This window comes from Octopus bimaculoides, chromosome 9, assembly GCF_046866305.1.
Source record: "Octopus bimaculoides isolate indiv1 chromosome 9, ASM4686630v1, whole genome shotgun sequence".
In the NCBI taxonomy this organism is placed as follows: domain Eukaryota; kingdom Metazoa; phylum Mollusca; class Cephalopoda; order Octopoda; family Octopodidae; genus Octopus; species Octopus bimaculoides.
The window spans coordinates 29,697,786-29,720,122 of record NC_142936.1 but is presented as its reverse complement, the minus strand read 5'-3'; the positions used below and the strand labels follow the sequence as shown (position 1 = coordinate 29,720,122).

Sequence of the window (22,337 nt, the reverse complement as noted above, 5' to 3'; positions counted from 1 at the left end):
TTAATGTCCGCTCTCCATGCTAGCATGGGTTGGACGATTTGACTGAGGACTGGTGAAACCGGATGGCAACACCAGGCTCCAATCTAATTTGGCAGAGTTTCTACAGCTGGATGCCCTTCCTAACGCCAACCACTCAGAGAGTGTAGTGGGTGCTTTTACGTGTCACCCGCACGAAAACGGCCACGCTCGAAATGGTGTCTTTTATGTGCCACCCGCACAAGAGCCAGTCCAGGGGCACTGGCAACGATCTCGCTCGAAAACCCTACAAAGGCCAGTCAGGCGGTACTGGCAACGGTCACGCTCAAGATGGTACATCTTATGTGTTACCCGCACAAGAGCCAGTCCAGGGGCACTGGCAACGATCTCACTTGGCTTGCCGGGTCTTCTCATGCACAGCACATTTCCAAAGGTCTCGGTCAGTAGTCATCGACTCGGTGAGGCCCAATGTTCGAAGGTCTTGCCTCACCACCTCAGCCCAGGTCTTCCTGGGCCTACCTCTTCCACGGGTTCCCTCAACTGTTAGGGTGTGGCACTTTTTCACGCAGCTATCCTCATTCATTCTCACCACATGTCCAAACCAGCGCAATCGTCTCTCTTGCACACCACAACTGATGCTTCTTATGTTCAGCTTTTCTCTCAAGATACTTACACTCTGACGGGTATGCACATTGACATTACACATCCAGCGGAGCATACTGGCTTCATTCCTTGCGAGCTTACGCATGTCCTCAGCAGTCACAGCCCATGTTTCACTGCCATGTAGCATGGCTGTTTGGACACATGCGTCATACAGTCTGCCTTTTACTCTGAGTGAGAGTCCCTTTGTCGCCAGCAGAGGTAAGAGCTCTCTAAACTTTGCCCAGGCTATTCTTATTCTAGCAGCTACACTTTCAGTGCACCCCCCCACTACTAACTTGGTCACCCAGATAGCGGAAGCTATCAACTACCTCTAGTTTTTCTCCCTGGAATGAGATAGAAGTTGTTTCCTGTTTGTTTACAGTGTTTATTGCACCTGAACATCTGCCACATACAAAAACTAACTTCGTAGTTAATCTGCCTTTGATATTGCTGCACCTCTTATGTGTCCATAGCTTGCACCGGGTACATCTTATAGAGTTACTACCTACTCCTTTTCTGCATACTGAGCAGGGCCATCTACCTGAAGGGGTTTGTGTTTTATCTACCTTCCTACTTATTAGGATTTTGGATTTTGCTAGGTCGACTCTAAGGCCCTTCGATTCTAGTCCTTGCTTTCACACCTGAAACTTCTCCTCTAGTTCTGATAGTGACTCCGCAATTAGTGCAAGGTCATCAGCATAGAGGAGCTCCCAGGGGCAACCTGTCTTGAATTCCTCTGTGATCGCCTGGAGGACTATGATAAATAGGAGGGGGCTGAGGATGGAACCTTGGTGGACCCCTACCTCTACCCGGAATTCATTACTATACTCATTTCCAACCCTCACCTTACTGGCAGCATCTCTGTACATGGCTCGCACAGCTCTCACTAACCATTCTTCTATCCCAAGTTTCCTCATTGACCACCAGATAAGGGATCGGGGGACCCTGTCAAAGGCTTTCTCCATGTCAACGAAGGCCAGGTACAGAGGTTTATCCTTGGCTAGGTATTTCTCCTGCAGCTGTCTCACTAGAAATATGGCATCAGTGGTGCTTTTACCTGGCACGAACCCAAACTGCATCTCATCTAAATTGATTCGCTCCCTAATTAGTTGGGCTATGACCTTCTCCGTAACTTTCATAACCTGATCTAACAGCTTGATGCCTCTGTAATTATTTGTATCTAAAGCGTCACTTTTACCTTTGTAGCAGTTGACTATGATGCTGCTACACCAGTCATTGTGTATGACTCCTTCGTGTATCACCTGGTTCGTAATACGGGTGACTAGGCTGTAGCGCCAACACTGCTAGATATTTTGAGCATCTCTGCAGTGATTCCTGATGGGGCGGGGGCTTTCCCTGTCTTCATACTCTTTAATTGCTTTATCTACCCTGGTACTGTCAACTCGGATAGCTGGTCCCTCTGTTGGGTCGACATACGGCAGGCTCTCTTTCTCCCATTCATTCTTTTTATTAAGCAATCTATCGTAGTGGCATCTCCAGACCTCTTTCTTTGCAGCCTCATTTAGTGCAAGTGTACCATCATCCATGCGAACACATTTCTCTCCTGCAACATCACCACTCTCTCTCCTACACTGTCTTGCAACACGAAATACCTCGAGTCTTTGGTCCTCACATATATATATATATATATATATATATATATATATATATATATATAGAGAGAGAGAGAGAGAGAGAGAGAGAGAGAGAGAGAGACCTGTATACATGTATGTGTGGAGATGAGGTGAACAGGGAGGAAAGGTCAGTGATGTCAATGGCTGAGGGGCTCTACCGAGAAAGGAGTCAGGTAGATCACGTGGGCAGAAGTAAGACCAGTGTGGGGCTCTTTTGCTTCAGGCAGTGGCAGCAGACAGACATATGGATGTATAAGCTAAAGAGGGAATTTGCTTTAGGTTCTAGTGGTAGGTTAGGTGTGTAGGGTACTTTTTGGATGTAACCCAGTCAACGCTGAGAGGTAGGTGAATTGCACTTTATTCATTCATACTACATGCTATTTCGGTTTTCATGTATATTTTTTCTGTTCTCTTCCCTGATAAGTTAGCAAAAATACGGGTTGGTCGCAATGCCATCAGACCTTTCTGTGGTGAGGGAGAGGTTATTGCCTGGATTTGGAAGATTAAGGTGGTGCCAGGCTGCAAAGCATTGAAGGTCTCATGGCTCTGTATCTGGAGGAAAATGTGCACACTTGACTTTTGTAAATGGTTTCCCTGACAACATATCAGTGTGGCTGCTACAACTGCCAGGCAGTGAGATGTTAAATAGTGGATTCATTGCTCAAGCCTTTGTGTCAGTGCAAAACACTGGGCAGAATGTAGTGGCAATGGCAACTACTGAAGCCCATGTTATCATGCAAGGATCAACAAAGAATTAGGAGAGAAAAACTACTGTGGTGTGGTCACAACCATTTATGAGCTGGTGTTTCAAGTGCCAGAGACCTCACATGGCTACTGTGCAAGTGTACAGGGCATATTGCTTGAAACTGCAGCCAGTGAAAACACCACGGGGAAGTTGTTGCCTCTCAAACTTCCTCCATGAGCATGTAGATGCTCTACCTATGGTTGAGTTGTTGCCTACAGTTGAAGTCCTAGCTGGAGGAAAGGTGTTCAAAGCCCTCGTGAATATGTGCTGTACAACATCTCTCATGATCCTAAGGGTGACAAAAAATTGGAAAGGGATGAGTAGAGTTAGGGCAGTTGATGGTAGTGAAATTAGATGTAAGGGAAAGATGGTGGTGTGGGGCACAATGCTAAGGCTGTGAGTAATTGTGATTGACCATGTAGTAGATGGAATTGACGTGGTGATGTGCATGGATGCAATCAACCACCTAGGTGTCATTGTTAGTAGAGACCTAGTTTCATTGGGTGGCACAGGGGCATCATGTCACTGTGAGTCTGCAGCAAGAGAGTGGGCAGAGCCCCGGGGAGACTTGTACTGCTCATACCATTGCAGAAAAAGATTTTCAGGTAGTGTTCAATGGTCAGTGGTAAACAGTTGAGTTGCACTGGAAAGGGGAGCCCCTGATGCTGACGAAGAGGCTAAGCTGTTATCAGCGTACCTTGAAAGGAGATGCTAGGAGCAAGTTTGAAGGTGAAGTAGAGAGATAGATCGGGGAAGGTATCCTAATCCTGTGGAAGGAGGAAGTGAAAAGCAGAGTGCTGCCACTAATGGCAGTGATGCAGCCATCGAAGGGCAAGGTGTGGCTGGTATGGACTTTTGAGAGCTGAATGGCAATGTATTGTGCCACACAGGCAGTGAGGTGACTGATGTCTGTGGAGAGATATTGCCAGAATGGAGATTAATGATGAGGGTGGCAACAATTTTTGAGAAATTGTGGAAGTATCAACTAATGAGACATAAGTGCTAGACATACTGTTTACTAGGCTGGGTTTGGGGTTGAATTCTGCGCCAAAGATTATGGCAACAGTGCTCACATCTATCCTGGGAAAGGCAGACAAGGTAAAAAAGGCCCCCAATTCCTATATAAACATCATCCTGGTAGACAAGACTATAGTATTTGCTGCAAAGGTCATAGGTCACCTAAAGAAGTTCAGGCTAACCGCGAAACTATTGGAGCTAATGGTTGGAGGCACTACACTTGGACTCAAGCTACAAAGAAACAAAACAGGTGTGTTGGTATTTTGGAGAGGAAATGAGATTCCGTAACTGGGTACCAGCATCAACAGATGAGAACTATTTTCAATGCGTGGGAGATCAATTACAGGGTGACTGCGAACAACATGCAGCTATGTGATTGAGCAATCTTTTGCCCTTTTGCTTCACGTGTGGTTTCTGTTCAAGAAATGAAGCTAGTATACTCTGCTGGATGGGTGTGCATATACATCAATGTGTATGTGGTTTGAGAGAAAAACTGGGGATACAAGACATCGGATGTAGTGTGCAAGAGAGAAAACTGCACTGGTATGCTCATGAAATGTGTATGAATGAAGACAGTTGCATCAATATGTGCCAATCTCTAATTGTAGAGTGAACATGTAGAAGAGGTAGACCAAGGAAGACATGGGATGTAGTGATGAGAAAAGATCTTCAGACATTGGGCCTCACAGAGGGGATGACAGGGGACCGAGACACCTGGCAGTTTGCTGTGCTTGAGAAGACACATCAAGCTAAGTGGTTGTCCTTGCATACAGGCATACCTCTTGCATCCGATCATTCTTAATCTTATAGGCTCGTGGGTGCTAGTGCCACATAAAAAGCACCTGTACTGGGGTTGTGTAAAAGCATCCATGCCAGTGCTGCATAGAAGGACTCAGTACACTCTGGCATGAGGAAGGGCATCCAGTGACAAAAATTATTTCAAAAGAGATGCGGAGCTTGGCAGCTCTTCAGTTGACTAGCTCATGTCAAACCACCCAAAGATGATAAATGAACGTTTAATAGTAATGATGACAATCATGATGATGACAACAACAACGAAGAAGATAATTTCTGCTACTTAGGTGACCAGATTCGTAATGGTGGTGGATGCTAGATAGTATTGTTTCTAGAATCAGAATAGGATGGGGGAATTTCAGAGAACTACTACCTCTGTTGACAACAAATGTACTCTCTCTCAGAGGGAAAGGTAAATTATATGATGTTTATGTATGAACAGCTATACTCTATGGTAGTGAGACATGGGCTCTGAATGCAGAGGACATGAGTAGACTAGAGAGGAATGAATGTAATATGCTCTGCTGGATCTGCAGCATCAGTGTGCATGAATGGCAAGGTATAACTGTGTTGAGAAAAAGTTGGGCATAAGAGGAATTAAGTGTGACATGCAGGAGAGGAGATTGCATTGGTTTGGACATATGCATATGAGTGAAGACAGCAGTATAAATAAGTACTGGTCATTGAAAGTGGATAGTATCTGTGGAAGAGGGAGACCAAGGAAGACATGGAATAAAGTGGTGAAGCATGACCTTCGAACATTAGGCCTCATCGAGGCAATGACTAGTGATCGAGACTTTTGGAAATATGCAGTGTGTGAGAAGACCCGGCAAGCCAAGTGAGACCATAACCCGTGGCCTATGCCAGGGGTGTAACCAGCCCACTTATGTTTACCTTTCCTTCATTGGACACTAAACTCTGCTTGCGAAGACCTGTTGAGGTATGTGAAATCGAAATCAAATCAAATTCGGAACTTCGATGACTGGCACCTGTGCCAGTAGAACGCTAAGAGCACCATCTGAGCATGATCGCTGCCAGAGCAGCTGACTGGCTTCCGTGTCAGCTTATATATGTCTGTGTTTGCTTATAAATGTGTATATGTATATGTGTATATGCCTACATAGAAACACACTCACACACACATAGTACAGATAAAATGAGAAGACAGAATGTACCAACAAAAAAAATTCATATTACCACAGCAATTGTTTCACCTTCAAGATGCACTGCTCCCTTGTGGGCATAGAATGATGCAATAATGCTTGATGCAATGTACAGTGCATAGAAAACTCCTCAGGTGGGATAATAAGGTTTTAAGCTGGGAGATTTACATTTGAATTTCACTGCTTTGAGAGATTTTAACAGATGCACACATTCTTACATTTAAATCAATGCAAAGACATACTTATGGATGCACCAGTGCACGCCACATGTATGTATGTCAGTCAATCACACAAGCACAGAACTATACATACAAGTACACCCACAGACAGACTCATACCCTCACACACACCCACGTACCCCATCACACCCACGTGCTCCATCACACCCACGTGCTCCACACCCATATGCCCCATTACACCCACGTTCCCCATCACACCCATGTGCCCCATCACACCCACACTACAGGACAAATCCAAATGTTGATTGACACCCACAGTCTCACACAATTATACACACACACATTCATACGCAGATATACACATGTATACATCAGTACACATCAGAGACTTCCACTCAGCACATATGTACACATACAGGCATACAGAAACACTTCAACTGTGCACATACATGCACACACAGATTGCACATATTCACAAGACTTCTCAATCACACATGCAGGCACAGAACAATAAACAGTACATGGGCAAAAGTTCACTCACCTGTCCATGGGCATGTAGCAATGTCTGCAATGATAACGTGGTGTCCACTGTTCAATGTGTATTATGGCAGTTAGGTGTTGTGTTTACAGGGTGGTAATATTTGAAGGTGGCTTTCATGTCTAATCCGTTCAGTTAATTTATTAATAATCTTTTCCCTAGTAAGCAAGATTGATAGGGATCCTTCAGAGCACAAGCCACAGGTCCTAGAATGTGTGTTGTAGGGATTTGCATACTTTATAATTGACCATGAAATCTCAAAATTAATTCTTTTGGTTTTCAGTTGACATAGAAAATCCACCAATAATGTCACGTCTCTTATTCAGTTTTTTAAAAGTAGAAACATGATTTCTATATTGATTCTTGAATGAATCAGCTGTGGCACTAGTGTACACATAAGGGTCTTACTGTGTGTGTACAGTGCATTTATAGACAATGTTACGAGTCATGCAAAGATTATCCAATGGGCAATTAAATTTGTTCCTGCAGGATCACCTATTTGTGACCATTGTTGGTGACTGGGATTTGTGTAGTGGTTGTCCTGTCATTCAAATCATAATTGGTTGTGGATTCATCATGCTGTTGATGTGCAGTTTCTGTAGGTTCATTGTTATAGATATATTATTAGTTCTGGATGTTTCAAGGCTATCATTTTCTGTGATTAACTGTTGTTGGTTGTCAGGCATGGAAGGATTGAATGTAAATTCATTGTCTGAGCTTTCTGTGATGGTGTTTTTCAATGCCTTTTTAAGTTTAACATTTATTCTGTGCATCTGTTGCCACAAGCTAGAGGCATGCACATGTGTGTGTGTGTATGGGTCTGTGAGCATTGCATGAAGGTGTGAGTGTGTCTGTGGGTGCACCTGTGTGCATGTGTGTGCTCCATGGTAGCATTCTTGATGTGATCTCTGTGTGGCTGGATGGGTGAATCTTTGTGCCCTGAGGAATGTATCTGTGTGTGCAGGTGTGTTTGTGTATGCGTGTATAGCTGTGTGTGTGTAATTGACAGACATACGTAAATGTGGTGTGTGCTGGCATGTGCCCATGAATATAATTATTCATGTGTGCATCTGTATGACTTTTATATGGGTGCAGGTAAATGTGCATGTGTGTGTGTGTGCATGGAGGCAGCTGTACATCTGATTAATAACTGTATAAACCTTACTTTTCTACCCTTTCTTGGCACCATATCATAGGAATATTGGCTTGGAATCAAAGTTTGTACCATTGTTATATATGTATATACATATATGTATGTATGTATACACACATATCACGTAATCAATCAAACGATCAGATGATGTTATATATCATTGGCAACAATATACTTTGAAGCATCTTGCTTTTCAATGATGCCATACTGCTGGCTAGGTGAGCAGGCCAACATACCCACTAATTGGAAGACAAGTATGTTGCAGGGTTACCTATTTATAGTTGAGTGAACTGGAGCGCCATAAAATGAACACTTTTGCTCAGGAACACAACACACTGCTTCTGGCTCTTGTGCGGGTGGCGCATGAAATGTTTCGAGCGGGATCGTTTGCCAGTGCCCCCGGACTGGCTCATGTGCGGGCGACACATAAAATCTTTCGAGCGGGATCATTGCAGTGCCCCTGGACTGGCTCATGTGCGGGCGACACATGATATCTTTCGTGCGAGATCGTTGCCAGTGCCCATGGACTGGCTCTTGTGCGAGTGACACGAGGTTTTTCGAGCGAGATCGTTGCCGGTGCCCCTGGACTGGCTCATGTGCGGGTGACACATGAAATCGTTCAAGCGGGATCGTTGCCAGTGCCCCTGGACTGGCTCATGTGCAGGCGACATGTGATATCTTTCGAGCGAGACCGTTGCCAGTGCCCCTGGACTGGCTCTTGTGCGGATGACAAATGAAATGTTTCGAGCGGGATCGTTGCCAGTGCCCATAGACTGGCTCATGTGCGGGAGACACATGAAATCTTTTGAGCGGGATCATTGCAGTGCCCCTGGACTGGCTCATGTGCGGGCGACACATGATATCTTTTGTGCGAGATCGTTGCCAGTGCCCATGGACTGGCTCTTGTGCGAGTGATACGAGGTTTTTCGAGCGAGATCGTTGCCGGTGCCCCTGGACTGGCTCATGTGCGGGTGACACATGAAATCGTTCAAGCGGGATCGTTGCCAGTGCCCCTGGACTGGCTCATGTGCAGGCGACATGTGATATCTTTCAAGCGAGACCGTTGCCAGTGCCCCTGGACTGGCTCTTGAGCGGGTGACAAATGAAATGTTTCGAGCGGGATCGTTGCCAGTGCCCATGGACTGGCTCATGTGCGGGAGACACATGAAATCTTTTGAGCGGGATCGATGCCAGTGCCCCTGGACTGGCTCATGTGCGGGCGACACATGAAATCTTTCGAGCGAGATCGTTGCCGGTGCCCCTGGGCCGGCTTGCGGGTGACACATGAGGTTTTTCGAGTGAGGTCGTTGCCGGTGCCCCTGGACTGGCTCTTGTGCGGGTGACACATGAGGCTTTTTCGAGCGAGATCGTTGCCGGTGCCCCTGGACTGGCTCATGTGCGGGTGACACATGAAATTTTTTCGAGCAGGGTCGTTGCCAGTGCCCCTGGACTGGCTCATGTGCGGGCGACACATGAAATCTTTCGAGCGGGATCGTTGCCAGTGCCCCTGGACTGGCTCATGTGCGGGCGACACATGAATCTTTCGAGCGGGATCGTTGCCAGTGCCCCTGGACTGGCTCATGTGCGGGCGACACATGAATTCTTTCGAGCGGGATCGTGCCAGAGCCCCTGGACTGGCTCATGTGCGGGCGACGCCCCTGGGCCGGCTCTTGTGCGGGTGACACATGAGGTTTTTCGAGCAGGATCGTTGCCGGTGCCCCTGGACTGGCTCATGTGCGGGCGACACATGAATCTTTCGAGCGGGATCGTTGCCAGTGCCCCTGGACTGGCTCATGTGTGGGCGACACATGAATTCTTTCGAGCGGGATCATGCCAGAGCCCCTGGACTTGCTCATGTGCGGGCGACACATGATATCTTTCGAGCGAGATCGTTGCTGGTGCCCCTGGACTGACTCTTGTGCGGGTGACACATAAAATGTTTGAGCGGGTTCGTTGCCAGTGCCCCTGGACTGGCTCATGTGCGGGCGACGCCCCTGGGCCGGCTCTTGTGCGGGTGACACATGAGGTTTTTCGAGCAGGATCGTTGCCGGTGCCCCTGGACTGGCTCATGTGCGGGCAACACATGAAATCCTTCGAGCGAGATCGTTGCCAGTGACCCTGGACTGGCTCTTGTGCGGGTGAGACATGAAATGTTTTGAGCGGGATCGTTGCCGGTGCCCCTGGACTGGCTCGTGTGTGGGCGACACATGAAATCTTTCGAGCGAGATCGTTGCCGGTGCCCCTGGGCCGGCTCTTGTGCGGGTGACACATGAGGTTTTTCGAACGAGATCGTTGCCGGTGCCCCTGGGCTGGCTCGTGTGCGGGCGACACATGGAATCTTTCGGGCCGGATCGTTGCCGGTGCCCCTGGGCTGGCTCTTGTGCGGGTGACACATGAGGTTTCTCGAGCGAGATGAGCGTGGCCTTTGCCAGTACCGCCTGACTGGCCTTCGTGCGGGTGACACGTAAAAGCACCCACTACACTCTCTGAGTGGTTGGCGTTAGGAAGGGCATCCAGCTGTAGAAACTCTGCCAAATTAGATTGGAGCCTGGTGTTGCCATCCGGTTTCACCAGTCCTCAGTCAAATCGTCCAACCCATGCTAGCATGGAAGGCGGACGTTAAACGATGATGATGATGATGATGATATATATATATATATATATATATATATATATATATATAGATAGATATACATCTCTCCATATATATACCTACACGTCTCTCTCTCTCCTATATATACCACAACATATATGTATAAATATACATGTATAAATATCCATGCATATATGTATACATATCTATAGCTACTACATATATGGAAAATTGGGGTGTGTTTGTTTGTGGCATTGTTTGTTAACTCCTACATCGTTTTATTGATTTTGATGAAACTTGACACGTGAGTAGAATTCATGTCTGGAAAACTAATGACATACTTACATTGTTGAAAAAATCAATAATATGGCCCCTGGAAGGGATCTTTATATCTACCTCATATATCTAATTTTTTTAAAACACCCAAGAAAAATATCCCATAGCACCTGCACATTTTTTTTAAGCACTCAAGGGAAATAACCCATAACACCTGCACTTGTTAGTTTTTAGCGAAGCAATCAGTATTTGATTCTCATGATCAGCAGACCTAATTCTGCATTTCACTACTCACAGTTCTCAACTGCTAAACCTTATTATTGCACTTTCTTGATGTATGTACACTGTCAATGCCCATAACTCCAATAATTCTGCATATTTCCAGTTAAAACTTTTTGATGAAACTACATAAATTTTTGATTCCAGAATATATTTAATGTGTCCCAATACAATGAACTCATACTTCAAATGCTTAAAAGTTTAAAAAAATGAAACCAAATTTTCACACCACATTCAGTTGGGACACCCTGTATCACTTATACTTATTTTAAAAATCATAATATTTATTACTTATTTACAGTTCATGCAACATTTTCATGAAACTAATTGAGCCATCGAATTTAGAAATATTTTACAGGTTTCATTGTTTATGTTCTATTACTTTGAATATTGATTTTTTGTGTGTCCAATTTCTAATTTTTGCAGACAATATCACTTTTATACTTTATATGACATGTGAGTAGAACTCATGTCTGGAAACCTCATGACATACTTAGATTGTTGAAAGAAATTGATATTAGGTCCCCTCCAATGGATCCTTCTATCTACTATATATTACTAATATTTTGTTTAAACACCCCAAAGGAAATTAGCCTTACTACCTGCAGTTTTTAGCGAAGATCTGTCTCAATGTGAAGCATCAGCTACTGGAAGAGACTCAAAAAGTTAAGACTCTATTTCTTCGAATGAAAGTGGAAAAGACACACAATTATATACATCTGGGAAATCATAGAACTTGTACCAAACTCTGGTACTGTCAGTTATACAAACAGCAGAATGAAGTGCTATTACATAGCACCAAAAATCCCAACACTGCGATCAGAATGGACCAATTAATTTGATAGCTAATTTCCTGGGAATTTGGAGAGAAAATATATTCAGTTTAAGAAGTTGAAAATTTTATTTTTCATTAAGAAATGTGTACCTAGGTGTAGAAATTTTCTGGTTCACTGAATTGTTTGGTGATCCAATGTAAAAGTGGGTAGTGTTATAGTATTTACTTTACACTAATATACCACATTGGTGTGTATGCCACCCCCATCAATTATGCAGGTTCTATGTCTACATCATCGTATCAGTTATGTATGCATCAAAGGAAAACTTATACATTTATTACATAATACTAGCATACCCGTTTTGTAAAATATGTCAACAATTTTGTTAATGATAGAAAATGGCTCATGAACACAACGGGAAAAACTATTGATAAATGTCAGTAATCTAGTAAATATATGTACATACACAAAATTGAAGCACTTGAAGAATCAAATGCAGTTGTGTATTATAGTTGTAATATATATATATATATATATATATATATATATATAAGGAGTCATACCCAATGACTGGTGTAGCAGCATCATAGTCAACTGCTACAAAGGTAAAGGTGACGCTTTAGATACAAATAATTACAGAGGCATCAAGCTGTTAGATCAGGTTATGAAAGTTACAGAGAGGGTCATAGCCCAACTAATTAGGGAGCGAATCAATTTAGATGAGATGCAGTTTGGGTTCGTGCCAGGTAAAAGCACTACTGATGCCTTATTTCTAGTGAGACAGTTGCAGGAGAAATACCTAGCTAAGGATAAACCTCTGTACCTGGCTTTCGTTGACATGGAGAAAGCCTTTGACAGGGTCCCCGATCCCTTATCTGGTGGTCAATGAGGAAACTTGGGATAGAAGAATGGTTAGTGAGAGCTGTGCGAGCCATGTACAGAGATGCTGCCAGTAAGGTGAGGGTTGGAAATGAGTACAGCAATGAATTCCGGGTAGAGGTAGGGGTCCACCAAGGTTCCGTCCTCAGCCCCCTCTTATTTATCATAGTCCTCCAGGCAATCACAGAGGAGTTCAAGACAGGTTGCCCCTGGGAGCTCCTCTATGCTGATGACCTTGCCCTAATTGCGGAGTCACTATCAGAACTAGAGGAGAAGTTTCAGATGTGGAAGCAAGGTCTAGAACTGAAGGGCCTTAGCGTCAACCTAGCTAAAACCAAAATCCTAATAAGTAGGAAGGTAGATAAAACACAAACCCCTTCAGGTAGATGGCCCTGCTCAGGGTAGATAAAACACAAACCCCTTCAGGTAGATGGCCCTGCTCAGTATGTAGAAAAGGAGTAGGTAGTAACTCTATAAGATGTACCCGGTGCAAGCTATGGACACATAAGAGGTGCAGCAACATCAAAGGCAGGTTAACTAGCAAGTTAGTTTTTGTTTGTGGCAGATGTTCAGGTGCAATAAAGTCTGTAAACAAACAGGAAACAACTTCTATCTCATTCCAGGGTGAAAAACTAGAGCTAGTCGATAGCTTCCGCTATCTGGGCGACCAAGTTAGTAGTGGGGGTGGGTGCGCTGAAAGTGTAGCTGCTAGAATAAGAATAGCCTGGGCAAAGTTTAGAGAGCTCTTACCCCTGCTGGCGACAAAGGGACTCTCACTCAGAGTAAAAGGCAGACTGTATGACGCATGCGTACGAACAGCCATGCTACATGGCAGTGAAACATGGGCTGTAACTGCTGAGGACATACGTAAGCTCGCAAGGAATGAAGCCAGTATGCTCCGTTGGATGTGTAATGTCAATGTGAATACCCGTCAGAGTGTAAGTATCTTGAGAGAAAAGCTGAACATTAGAAGCATCAGTTGTGGCGTGCAAGAGAGACGATTGCGCTGGTATGGACATGTGGTGAGAATGGATGAGGATAGCTGCGTGAAAAAGTGCCACACCCTAACAGTTGAGGGAACCCGTGGAAGAGGTAGGCCCAGGAAGACCTGGGCTGAGGTGGTGAGGCAAGACCTTCGTACATTGGGCCTCACTGAGGCGATGACTACTGACCGAGACCTTTGGAAATGTGCTGTGCGTGAGAAGACCCGGCAAGCCAAGTAAGATCGTTGCCAGTGTCCCTGGACTGGTTCTTGTGCGGGTGGCACATGAGATGCACCATTTTGAGCGTGGCTGTTGCCAGTACCGCCTGACTGGCTCCCGTAGGATTTTCGAGCGAGATCGTTGCCAGTGCCCCTGGACTGGCTTGTGCGGGTGGCACATAAAAGACACCATTTCGAGCGTGGCCGTTTTCGTGCGGGTGACACGTAAAAGCACCCACTACACTCTCTGAGTGGTTGGCGTTAGGAAGGGCATCCAGCTGTAGAAACTCTGCCAAATTAGACTGGAGCCTGGTGTTGCCATCCGGTTTCACCAGTCCTCAGTCAAATCGTCCAACCCATGCTAGCATGGAAAGCGGACGTTAAACGATGATGATGATGATGATGATGATATAAAAGCATACGTACATCTGGAGGTCTTCTTTTGGTTTTTATCTACTAAATCTGCTCACAAGGCTTGGTGGGTTGACCCTACAATATGATAGATACACACACATACATTTATATATATATATCATAGGCATGTGGTCCATGGAAACAAGGGAAGCAATGCTTCCCTTAAAAATTATAGAAACAAAATTGAAACCATATTACTTATTTTTCATACGACTGTTCTTCTAATGTTCTGTAAAATTAATATAAACTACATGACATCATAGGCTTCAGACTTTTATTATCAGAATTAGCATGAGATGACATCCTTTTCAGTGTAATATTTTAACATTTTTTTCGATAAAAATCCCACAATGACAATTTTTTTCTAGTAAGAGCTGATAATGAATAGTTTTAGATGCTAATAAATACTTATGCACTTAGATTAAGTTTCTGTCAGTTTGCAATATCTATGATATATATAATCTTATGTCGTTATGTAACATATAGGAAAAGGGAAGCAAATTGACATTCTGCTTCCATCAAAAAAATGGATAACATGCACGTAGTTTTCTGCGTTTATTCAGCTAATATTTTATAATTATATGACCCATAATTGTATGACCCATAGATAAAATCTAGTTTTATCTCAAGTGGCTGCAAATATTCAAGAATGCGATAAGTTTTTATTTTCACAGATAAAGTCTTTTTCGTTATTTTTTATCACTATAAACAAATTACTTGTGCAGGTCATTCAGCATACACTAAATGTTCATTCATTTATATATATATATAATCAAAATTATATATATATATATATATATATATATATATATATATATATATATACATACATACATACATACATACACATACTCACATGTACACATATATACACACACATATACATCATCATCATCATCATTGTTTAACGTCCGCTTTCCATGCTAGCATGGGTTGGACGATTTGACTGAGGACTGGTGAACCAGATGGTTATACCAGGCTCCAATCTGATTTGGCAGAGTTTCTACTGCTGGATGCCCTTCCTAACGCCAACCACTCAGCGAGTGTAGTGGGTGCTTTTACGTGCCACCGGCATGAAAGCCAAACAGCTGCTGCTCTGGCAACGATCACGCTCGGACGGTGCTCTTAGTGATTTACTGGTACTGGTGCCATCACGATTTTGCTTTCGCTTGCCCCAACAGGTCTTCGCAAGCCGAGTTTAGTGTTCAATGAAGACGTTGGCATGGGTGCCAGTTTACAAATTTAGTTCGATTTCGATTTTACTTGCCTCAACAGGTCTTCGCAAGTGGAGTTTAGTGTCCAAAGAAGGAATCTAACGTATAAGTGGGCTGGTTACATCCCTGGCAGAGGCCTTGGATTTTGGTCTCACTTGGCTTACAGAGTCTTCTCACGCACAGCATATTTCCAAAGGTCTCGGTCAGAAGTTATTGCCTCGGTGAGGCCTAAATTTCGGAGGTCATACTTCACCACCTCATTCCAGGTCTTCCTGGGCCTGCCTCTTCCACAGGTTCCCTCAACCACTAGGGTGTGGCACTTTTTCACACAGCTATCCTCATCCATTCTCGCCACATGTCCATACCAGCGCAATCGTCTCTCTTTCACACCACAACTGATGCTTCTTAGGTTCAACTTTTCTCTCAAGATACTTACACTCTGTCGAGTATGCACACTGACATTACTCATCCATCGGAGAATACTGGCTTCATTCCTTGCGAGCTTACGCATGTCCTCAGCAGTCAAGGCCCATGTTTCGCTGCCATTTGTACACATGCATCATACAGTCTTCCTTTTACTCTGAGCGAGAGGCCCTTTGTCGCCAGCAGCAGTAAGAGCTCACTGAACTTTGCCCAGGCTATTCTTATTGTAGCAGCTACACTTTCAGTGCACCCTCCCCCACTACTAGAAGTTGTTTTCTGCATATTTTCAGTGTTTATTGCTCCTGAACATCTGCCACATACAAAAACTAACTTCCTAGTTAACCTGCCTTTGATATTGCTAAATACATTTATATATATATAGACACTCCTCTCTCTCTCTCTCTCTAAATATTTGGTTAAAATATCAGCGTTTTCAGAGCTAAAACACCTTTGAATGCTGTGCCCACTCCCACTCCTTTTGTTGTTTTACTCTTCTTTTCCTTGCATGACCAATGAGACACACATTGCATTTCATTGTATGTAAGATAATAGAGGGTTAGAAATAGGTGTCTTGCTACAAGTATCTTTCGATAGGAAGACATCTATTTCTATCCCTCTCTTATACTTTAACTTCACAACCATCACAAAGCTACTTCCCTCAATACTACTCCCCTTCTCAGTCATAAGGTCTTTATTTTGGAAGTTACTTAGTGACTTTGCCAGTGTTGATCCCATGTAAAAAGCACCCATTATAGTTTGTTAGAAAGGGCATCCAGCCGTAGCAACCATGCCAAAGCAGGCAGTGGAGCCTGGTGCAGATTTCTGATTTGCCAGCTCCTATCAGACTGTGCAACCCCTGCTAGCATGGAATATGAATGTTAATGATAATGATTGTGATATGTGTCAGTGTGTGTGTGTGCATATTAAATATGTTTAAGAATACATATATAAATGTTCATATATGTATGTATCTTTGTGGTTGCATTTGACTTTTACTGTCTGACAACTCTTACTTTGTTCACACCCCTGTATCTTACTGCAAAAATAGACTGATAGGATAAGTCCTAGACTTTAAATAAATTCTAGGGTCAGCTTGATCAACTAAACCTTTAATGCAGTGCCCCAGCAGGACCTCAAAGAGAGGAAAACAACTTAAAAGATTAAAATTATATTGGGATTGCTGGGGTGCTTAATTATGTTTGGGATGTTGAGGAGTTGGTTATACTGTATGGGTAAATAGGTTGAGTTTCTTCGTTGAGGGGTAGAGGATGTTTCTAGTTGCTAGGGAGAAAAAATTACTCCTAATCCTAGGCTGGTTTCTTATTAGTGAGTTGTCCCTATTACTAGATTGAAAATGGTTTATTTCCAGGTGAGAAGTCAGTTTTGTGTGTTTGTGTTCTTTTGGATGTTTATAGTTTGATCTAGGTGGAGGTGTATTTATTTCTGTAGATGTACTTGTTCTAGATTTTTTCAGGAAGGGGTTATCTGAAGTGTAGTCTCTTTTAAACTGAGCTTTGTAACTCGGGACCTTCATCTTCAAGACCTCAGAGCAACACTAACTGAAAGACAATATCGACCCTCACTTATAGATGATGGAATTAAGCGTGCCAAGAAATTAGACACAGAAACACTAAGGACAACAAAAAATAACACCACACCTCATCTCAAAACACTACGTTATTTATCAACTCACAATCCTAGAAACAATGAAGCATACAACACTATTGTGCAAAATCTCCCTTTACTAACTAGAGACTAAAAAATGAACAACATCCTGAAAGCACATAAATTCATCAATTGTAAAAAGCAACACAAATCATTAAAGAAATTTCTAACAAATGTGAAGCTTTACACAACAACCATGAATCCATTGGTTAAAACATGTGGACGCCCAAACTGTGGAACATGCCCCAACCTATTTGAAGGCTCGGATTTCTTTTTCAAACAAGGAGAGAGGTTCACAATTAAAACCAACTTCACTTGTACCTCTGAGAATCTAATTTATGTAATAACCTGCTTGGGTTGTGGACATCACTATATAGGACAGACGAGTATGACATTGAGATGGAGAACCACACTACATAAAGAGCAGATCCAGTCCCCTATAAAACAGACAAATTCCTTTAAGTGAACACATAGAGAGATGTGCAGGTAACATCAAACCAAATTTCACTGTTTTCCCCTTCTACCAATGCAAAGATACAATTTCTTTACAAGAACGTTTAAATAAAGAAAATTTATTCATTGACAAATACAGAACACGTCTAAATATGGACACATAACCAACTTTGATCTCTATACATATTTTAATTCACGATTACATACCCATCACTATACATATTCTCCCCACTACTCTAGTTTTTGAATTTTTGTGTATATATCACTCCCCCCACCAGATATATTGAAAATAATTATATTAAATCTATGTAAGGTGTATGCATTTTCCTACTTTAATTTCTTTATATATATATATAAAAGGTGTCGTATTTTGACTTTTTCTTCTGAACTTCATTGGAATCCATTAGTTATGTATTGCAGTTCTGTTTCATTATAAAAACTAATTTGTCTGAAATGAGTTGTTAATGTAAGTATAATTCTTTTGAGGTAATAGGTTGAGAGTGCGTAGATCAAAATATTATTTACTCCTAATTTATAGACACAAGTTTCAAGTTCAAATCTTTTACTGTATGCATATATAAGAGAAAGACACACATATCACCAACGTGGTCAGACAAGTATTGTTGGAGTAAATTTTCCTACAGCTGGAGGCGCTTCTTGTCATCAACTCTCATTCGTTTCTGAGTAAAGTAATATTTCCCTTTGTGCTTTAGTAGTGAACAACTCAGTGGCCAGACAATCTTTTGCAGATGATTTGCAAACAAATGATATCATTTTTGTGTAACGATAACTTGTGTTTATAATTTACATGCACATCTGTGTTTATGTATGTATATATATAGATTGAAAATATGTGGAAAACACGTCTAAATATGCACACATATTTTTATATGTATACTGAATCTCCACTATTTTTGCTCCTTTTATATATATATATGAGACTTAGAAATATTAATAACTCTATATATATATATATATATATATATATATATATATATATATATATATATATATATATATATATATATATATATATATATATATATATACATATACACACACTGTTGTGTCTGGGGAGAGTCATTTTCTTTTTGTGCCTTATAATTTAATACACTCACCGGTAAAATTTCCACTTATTTTATTTTCCTAAAATTTCAGTAATAGTCTTGACAATGGAAAAGGTTGCAAGTCGCGATGAAAATTTTAGGAAAATAAAAATAAGAAATAAGTGGAAATTTTACCAGTAAGTGTGTTAAATTATAAGGCACAAAAAGAAAATTACTCTCCCCAGACACAACAGAATATGCTTCAACACACAAACACACATAAAGAATCTTGCAAACCAAATCCAAACCGAATCCGACTACTGGCACCCATGCCAACCTCTCCTTCATTGGAAACTAAACTCTGCTTGTGAAGACCTGTTGGGGCAAGTGAAATCGAAATCGAAATCGAACCATATTCGATGACTGGCACCTGCACCAGTGGAGCACTAACAGCACTGTCAAAGGATGTTCATTGCGAGAGCAGCTGTCTGGCTTCCGTGCTAGTGGCCCGTAAATAGCACCAATTGAGTGTAATCGTTACCAGCGTCGCTTTCTAGCACTTGTGCTGGTGGCACGTTAGAAAATCATTCGAGCAAGGTCGTTGCCAGTGCCGCTGGACTGGCTGCTGTGCAGGTGGCACGTAAAAAACACCTTTTGAATGAGGCCGTTGCCAGTACTGTGTGACTGGCCCTAGTGCCGGTAAAAGCACTCACTACACTCTCGGAGTGGTTGGTGTTAGGAAGGGCATCCAGCTGTAGAAACTCTGCCAGATCAGATTGAATCCTGGTGCAGCCTTCTGGCTTGCCATTCCTCAGTCGAATCGTCCAACCCATGCTAGCATGGAAACCGGACGTTAAATGATGATGATGATGATATATATATATATATATATATATAATTATTTAATAATAGTTTGATGAGAGAGATTACTTTCACTAAACAAATCATTTGCAATTTCAACTTGATATATTTCACACAACTGTTGTTTTGAGATTGTACTTTTAATGTAAAGTTAAGAAATTCATATCGTCTATAATTGATATTTTGACTTTTGTTGTAAGTAAAGAACTGTACAATTATTTTAGCACATTCCTGATGCCTGTAATATTAGTATTAGTGTAAATTTTCTGTCAAACAAACTTTAGAATTTGCCTTTGTATATTTGCTTTAAATATAGGTTCGACCTAATGGACTCGTAAATTGATTACATGAACAGTTATAAATGTAAATTGTATAATTTTTCTTTTTAGAATTAGTGGAGTATCATAAGAAGTACACAACGTAACTGTAGTGAAGTTCTAATTGGAACTCATCATTTAACTTGTCCAACTCTTTTGATTTTCAGTATTTTCAACAATTTTTTCTGATTTATATATTTTAAATTCTATCATAGGCTCGGGCGTGGCTCTGTGGTAAGAAATTTGCTTCCCTACTACATGGTTCTAGGTTTAGTCAAACTGTGTGGCATCTTGAGCAAGTGTCTTCTACTGTAGTTGTGGGTCAACCAAAGTTTTGTGAGTGGATTTGGTAAACGAAAACTGAAAGTAACCCGTCGTGTGTATATATATATATATATATATGTGTGTGTGTGTGTGTGTGTTGCTCCCACCACCACTACACTATACCACTAGACAACCGGTGTTGGTGTGTTTGTATTCCCATATCTTGGCGGTTCGGCAAAAGAGACTTATGGAATAAGTACCAGGCTTAAAAAATAAGTATTGGGGTCGATTATTTGCCTAAACATTTCAAGTTCCAGCATGGCCACAGTCTAATGACTGAAACAAGTAAAAGAATTATGATTTTCTTTAAAGGCATTTAATTATATACTTGTCGGTCTTTCTCTAATTTCTTTCGGTATTTTCCCACATTTTGTATGTATCCCACATTTCAAAATACTCACAAGCAAACTTTCCTTTCAAATGTCTACTCACACCTTCTCTCATGGTACATTTCGAACACAAGCCCCATTTTTTTGTTTTCATTTTCAGCTCTGTTTGATGAATCTCCTCTACCAAGCAATAAAAATTTGTTTGTTGCTAATGTTTGCGTCATCAAAGATTAACATATGGTTCAAGATCTATTGTAAGACAACTAGAAACAGGTATAAAAAGTTGTATTTCGTTTCTGAGTAATACAAGGGACACCATCGATGGTAGGTTGTCATCGCTACTTCATCAGTTTATTGAAAATGTTATGTTTGCACATGTTGCAAATAACCTAAGTCGCAGATTTAACAGCGGTGATTGTACAGACCCATAGGTTGGGTAGTTATCTGAGATTTGGCTGTTATTTCTAGTAAGTCGCACAGTGAGCAAAATGCTATCCATTAAATAACTGTGTGAATGAGACAAAGCCGCAATTTATTTAACTTCGAAAGGTTCTTCTGCAGAACTATCTATATGAATTATTGTCTCCACATCTGCTCACTTAAATTCCCCTTACTATTTTAACCTCTTGATGTGGTATTGCGGAGTTACAACTCTGTGATATTTTCACTTTGATCTCGCTCTGAACATATAAAATGTGACAATCACGAAGTTGCTTAAGAGGGGAAGTTAGAGAGAAGTGGAGATAAACTGAATAGCAGAGAGAGAGAGAAGGGGAGGAAGGTAAAAAGAAATGTGATAAGTTACATGTGGACGGTATGACGAAAACTTGTCCATTCCTAATGAATTCTTATAACAGAAGTGCTCGCTACACCTGCTGTTAAAGATGACAAAACAACAAACATTGAAAATATCTGACAAGGTTGGTTGTTTATTTTGTGTGTGTGTGTGTGAACGAGTGATAGCAATCGTGTTTATAGAGTTCCACCACATCACATGACAGTATCTGACCAATCAGTATAAGTGGGTGTGGTTTTCAACTAGAGATTGACAGGCATCCGTCGTACTGCAATTTTAGAAAGCGAATAGCTTTCAATGATTCAATGAAAGTTTACTTTTAAATGTGTGTCGCTCTGTGAGTGTTTGTATGTTTCTGTCTGTGCCTACGTCGTGTACGCGTGCAGTAAGTAGGCTTTCTGGATATATTTTCTTATTGTAGCTGCTTACAATTTCTCGCAACTATGGGGATCTCTCCTCATTGACACAATTACACTGGATGTTGTGTACCGATTCTGTTATTTTTAATACTATCGTATTCGGACACTGTCAGCTCTAGAATGATGAGATTTAAAAGAAAAAAAGGTAAGATTCTGTCCCTGTATAAAATAACCGATGATGAATTAAAGAAAGGCGAGGAAAAGGGAACTCGAAAGCTAGAAAAAGAATG

At 41.9% G+C, this 22,337-nt stretch overlaps 1 protein-coding gene across 12 annotated transcripts in view; it reads left to right on the top strand.

Annotated features, from left to right (window-relative positions):
* LOC106869710 (phosphatase and actin regulator 2) overlaps positions 1-22,337 on the top strand; it is a 372,706-nt gene that overhangs the window by 88,382 nt on the left and 261,987 nt on the right. For 2 of the 12 annotated variants that reach the window (XM_052970520.2, XM_089358130.1), the window contains exon 1: positions 21,907-22,252. The exons of 8 other annotated variants lie outside the window; for them this stretch is intronic. In XM_052970520.2, coding sequence (XP_052826480.1) covers positions 22,228-22,252 — 25 coding nt within the window. In that variant the 5' untranslated portion in view covers positions 21,907-22,227. Of the gene's footprint in view, positions 1-21,884; positions 22,253-22,337 lie in introns of those variants that run through there. 2 more of the 12 variants (XM_089358131.1, XM_089358125.1) reach the window with 2 other exon arrangements.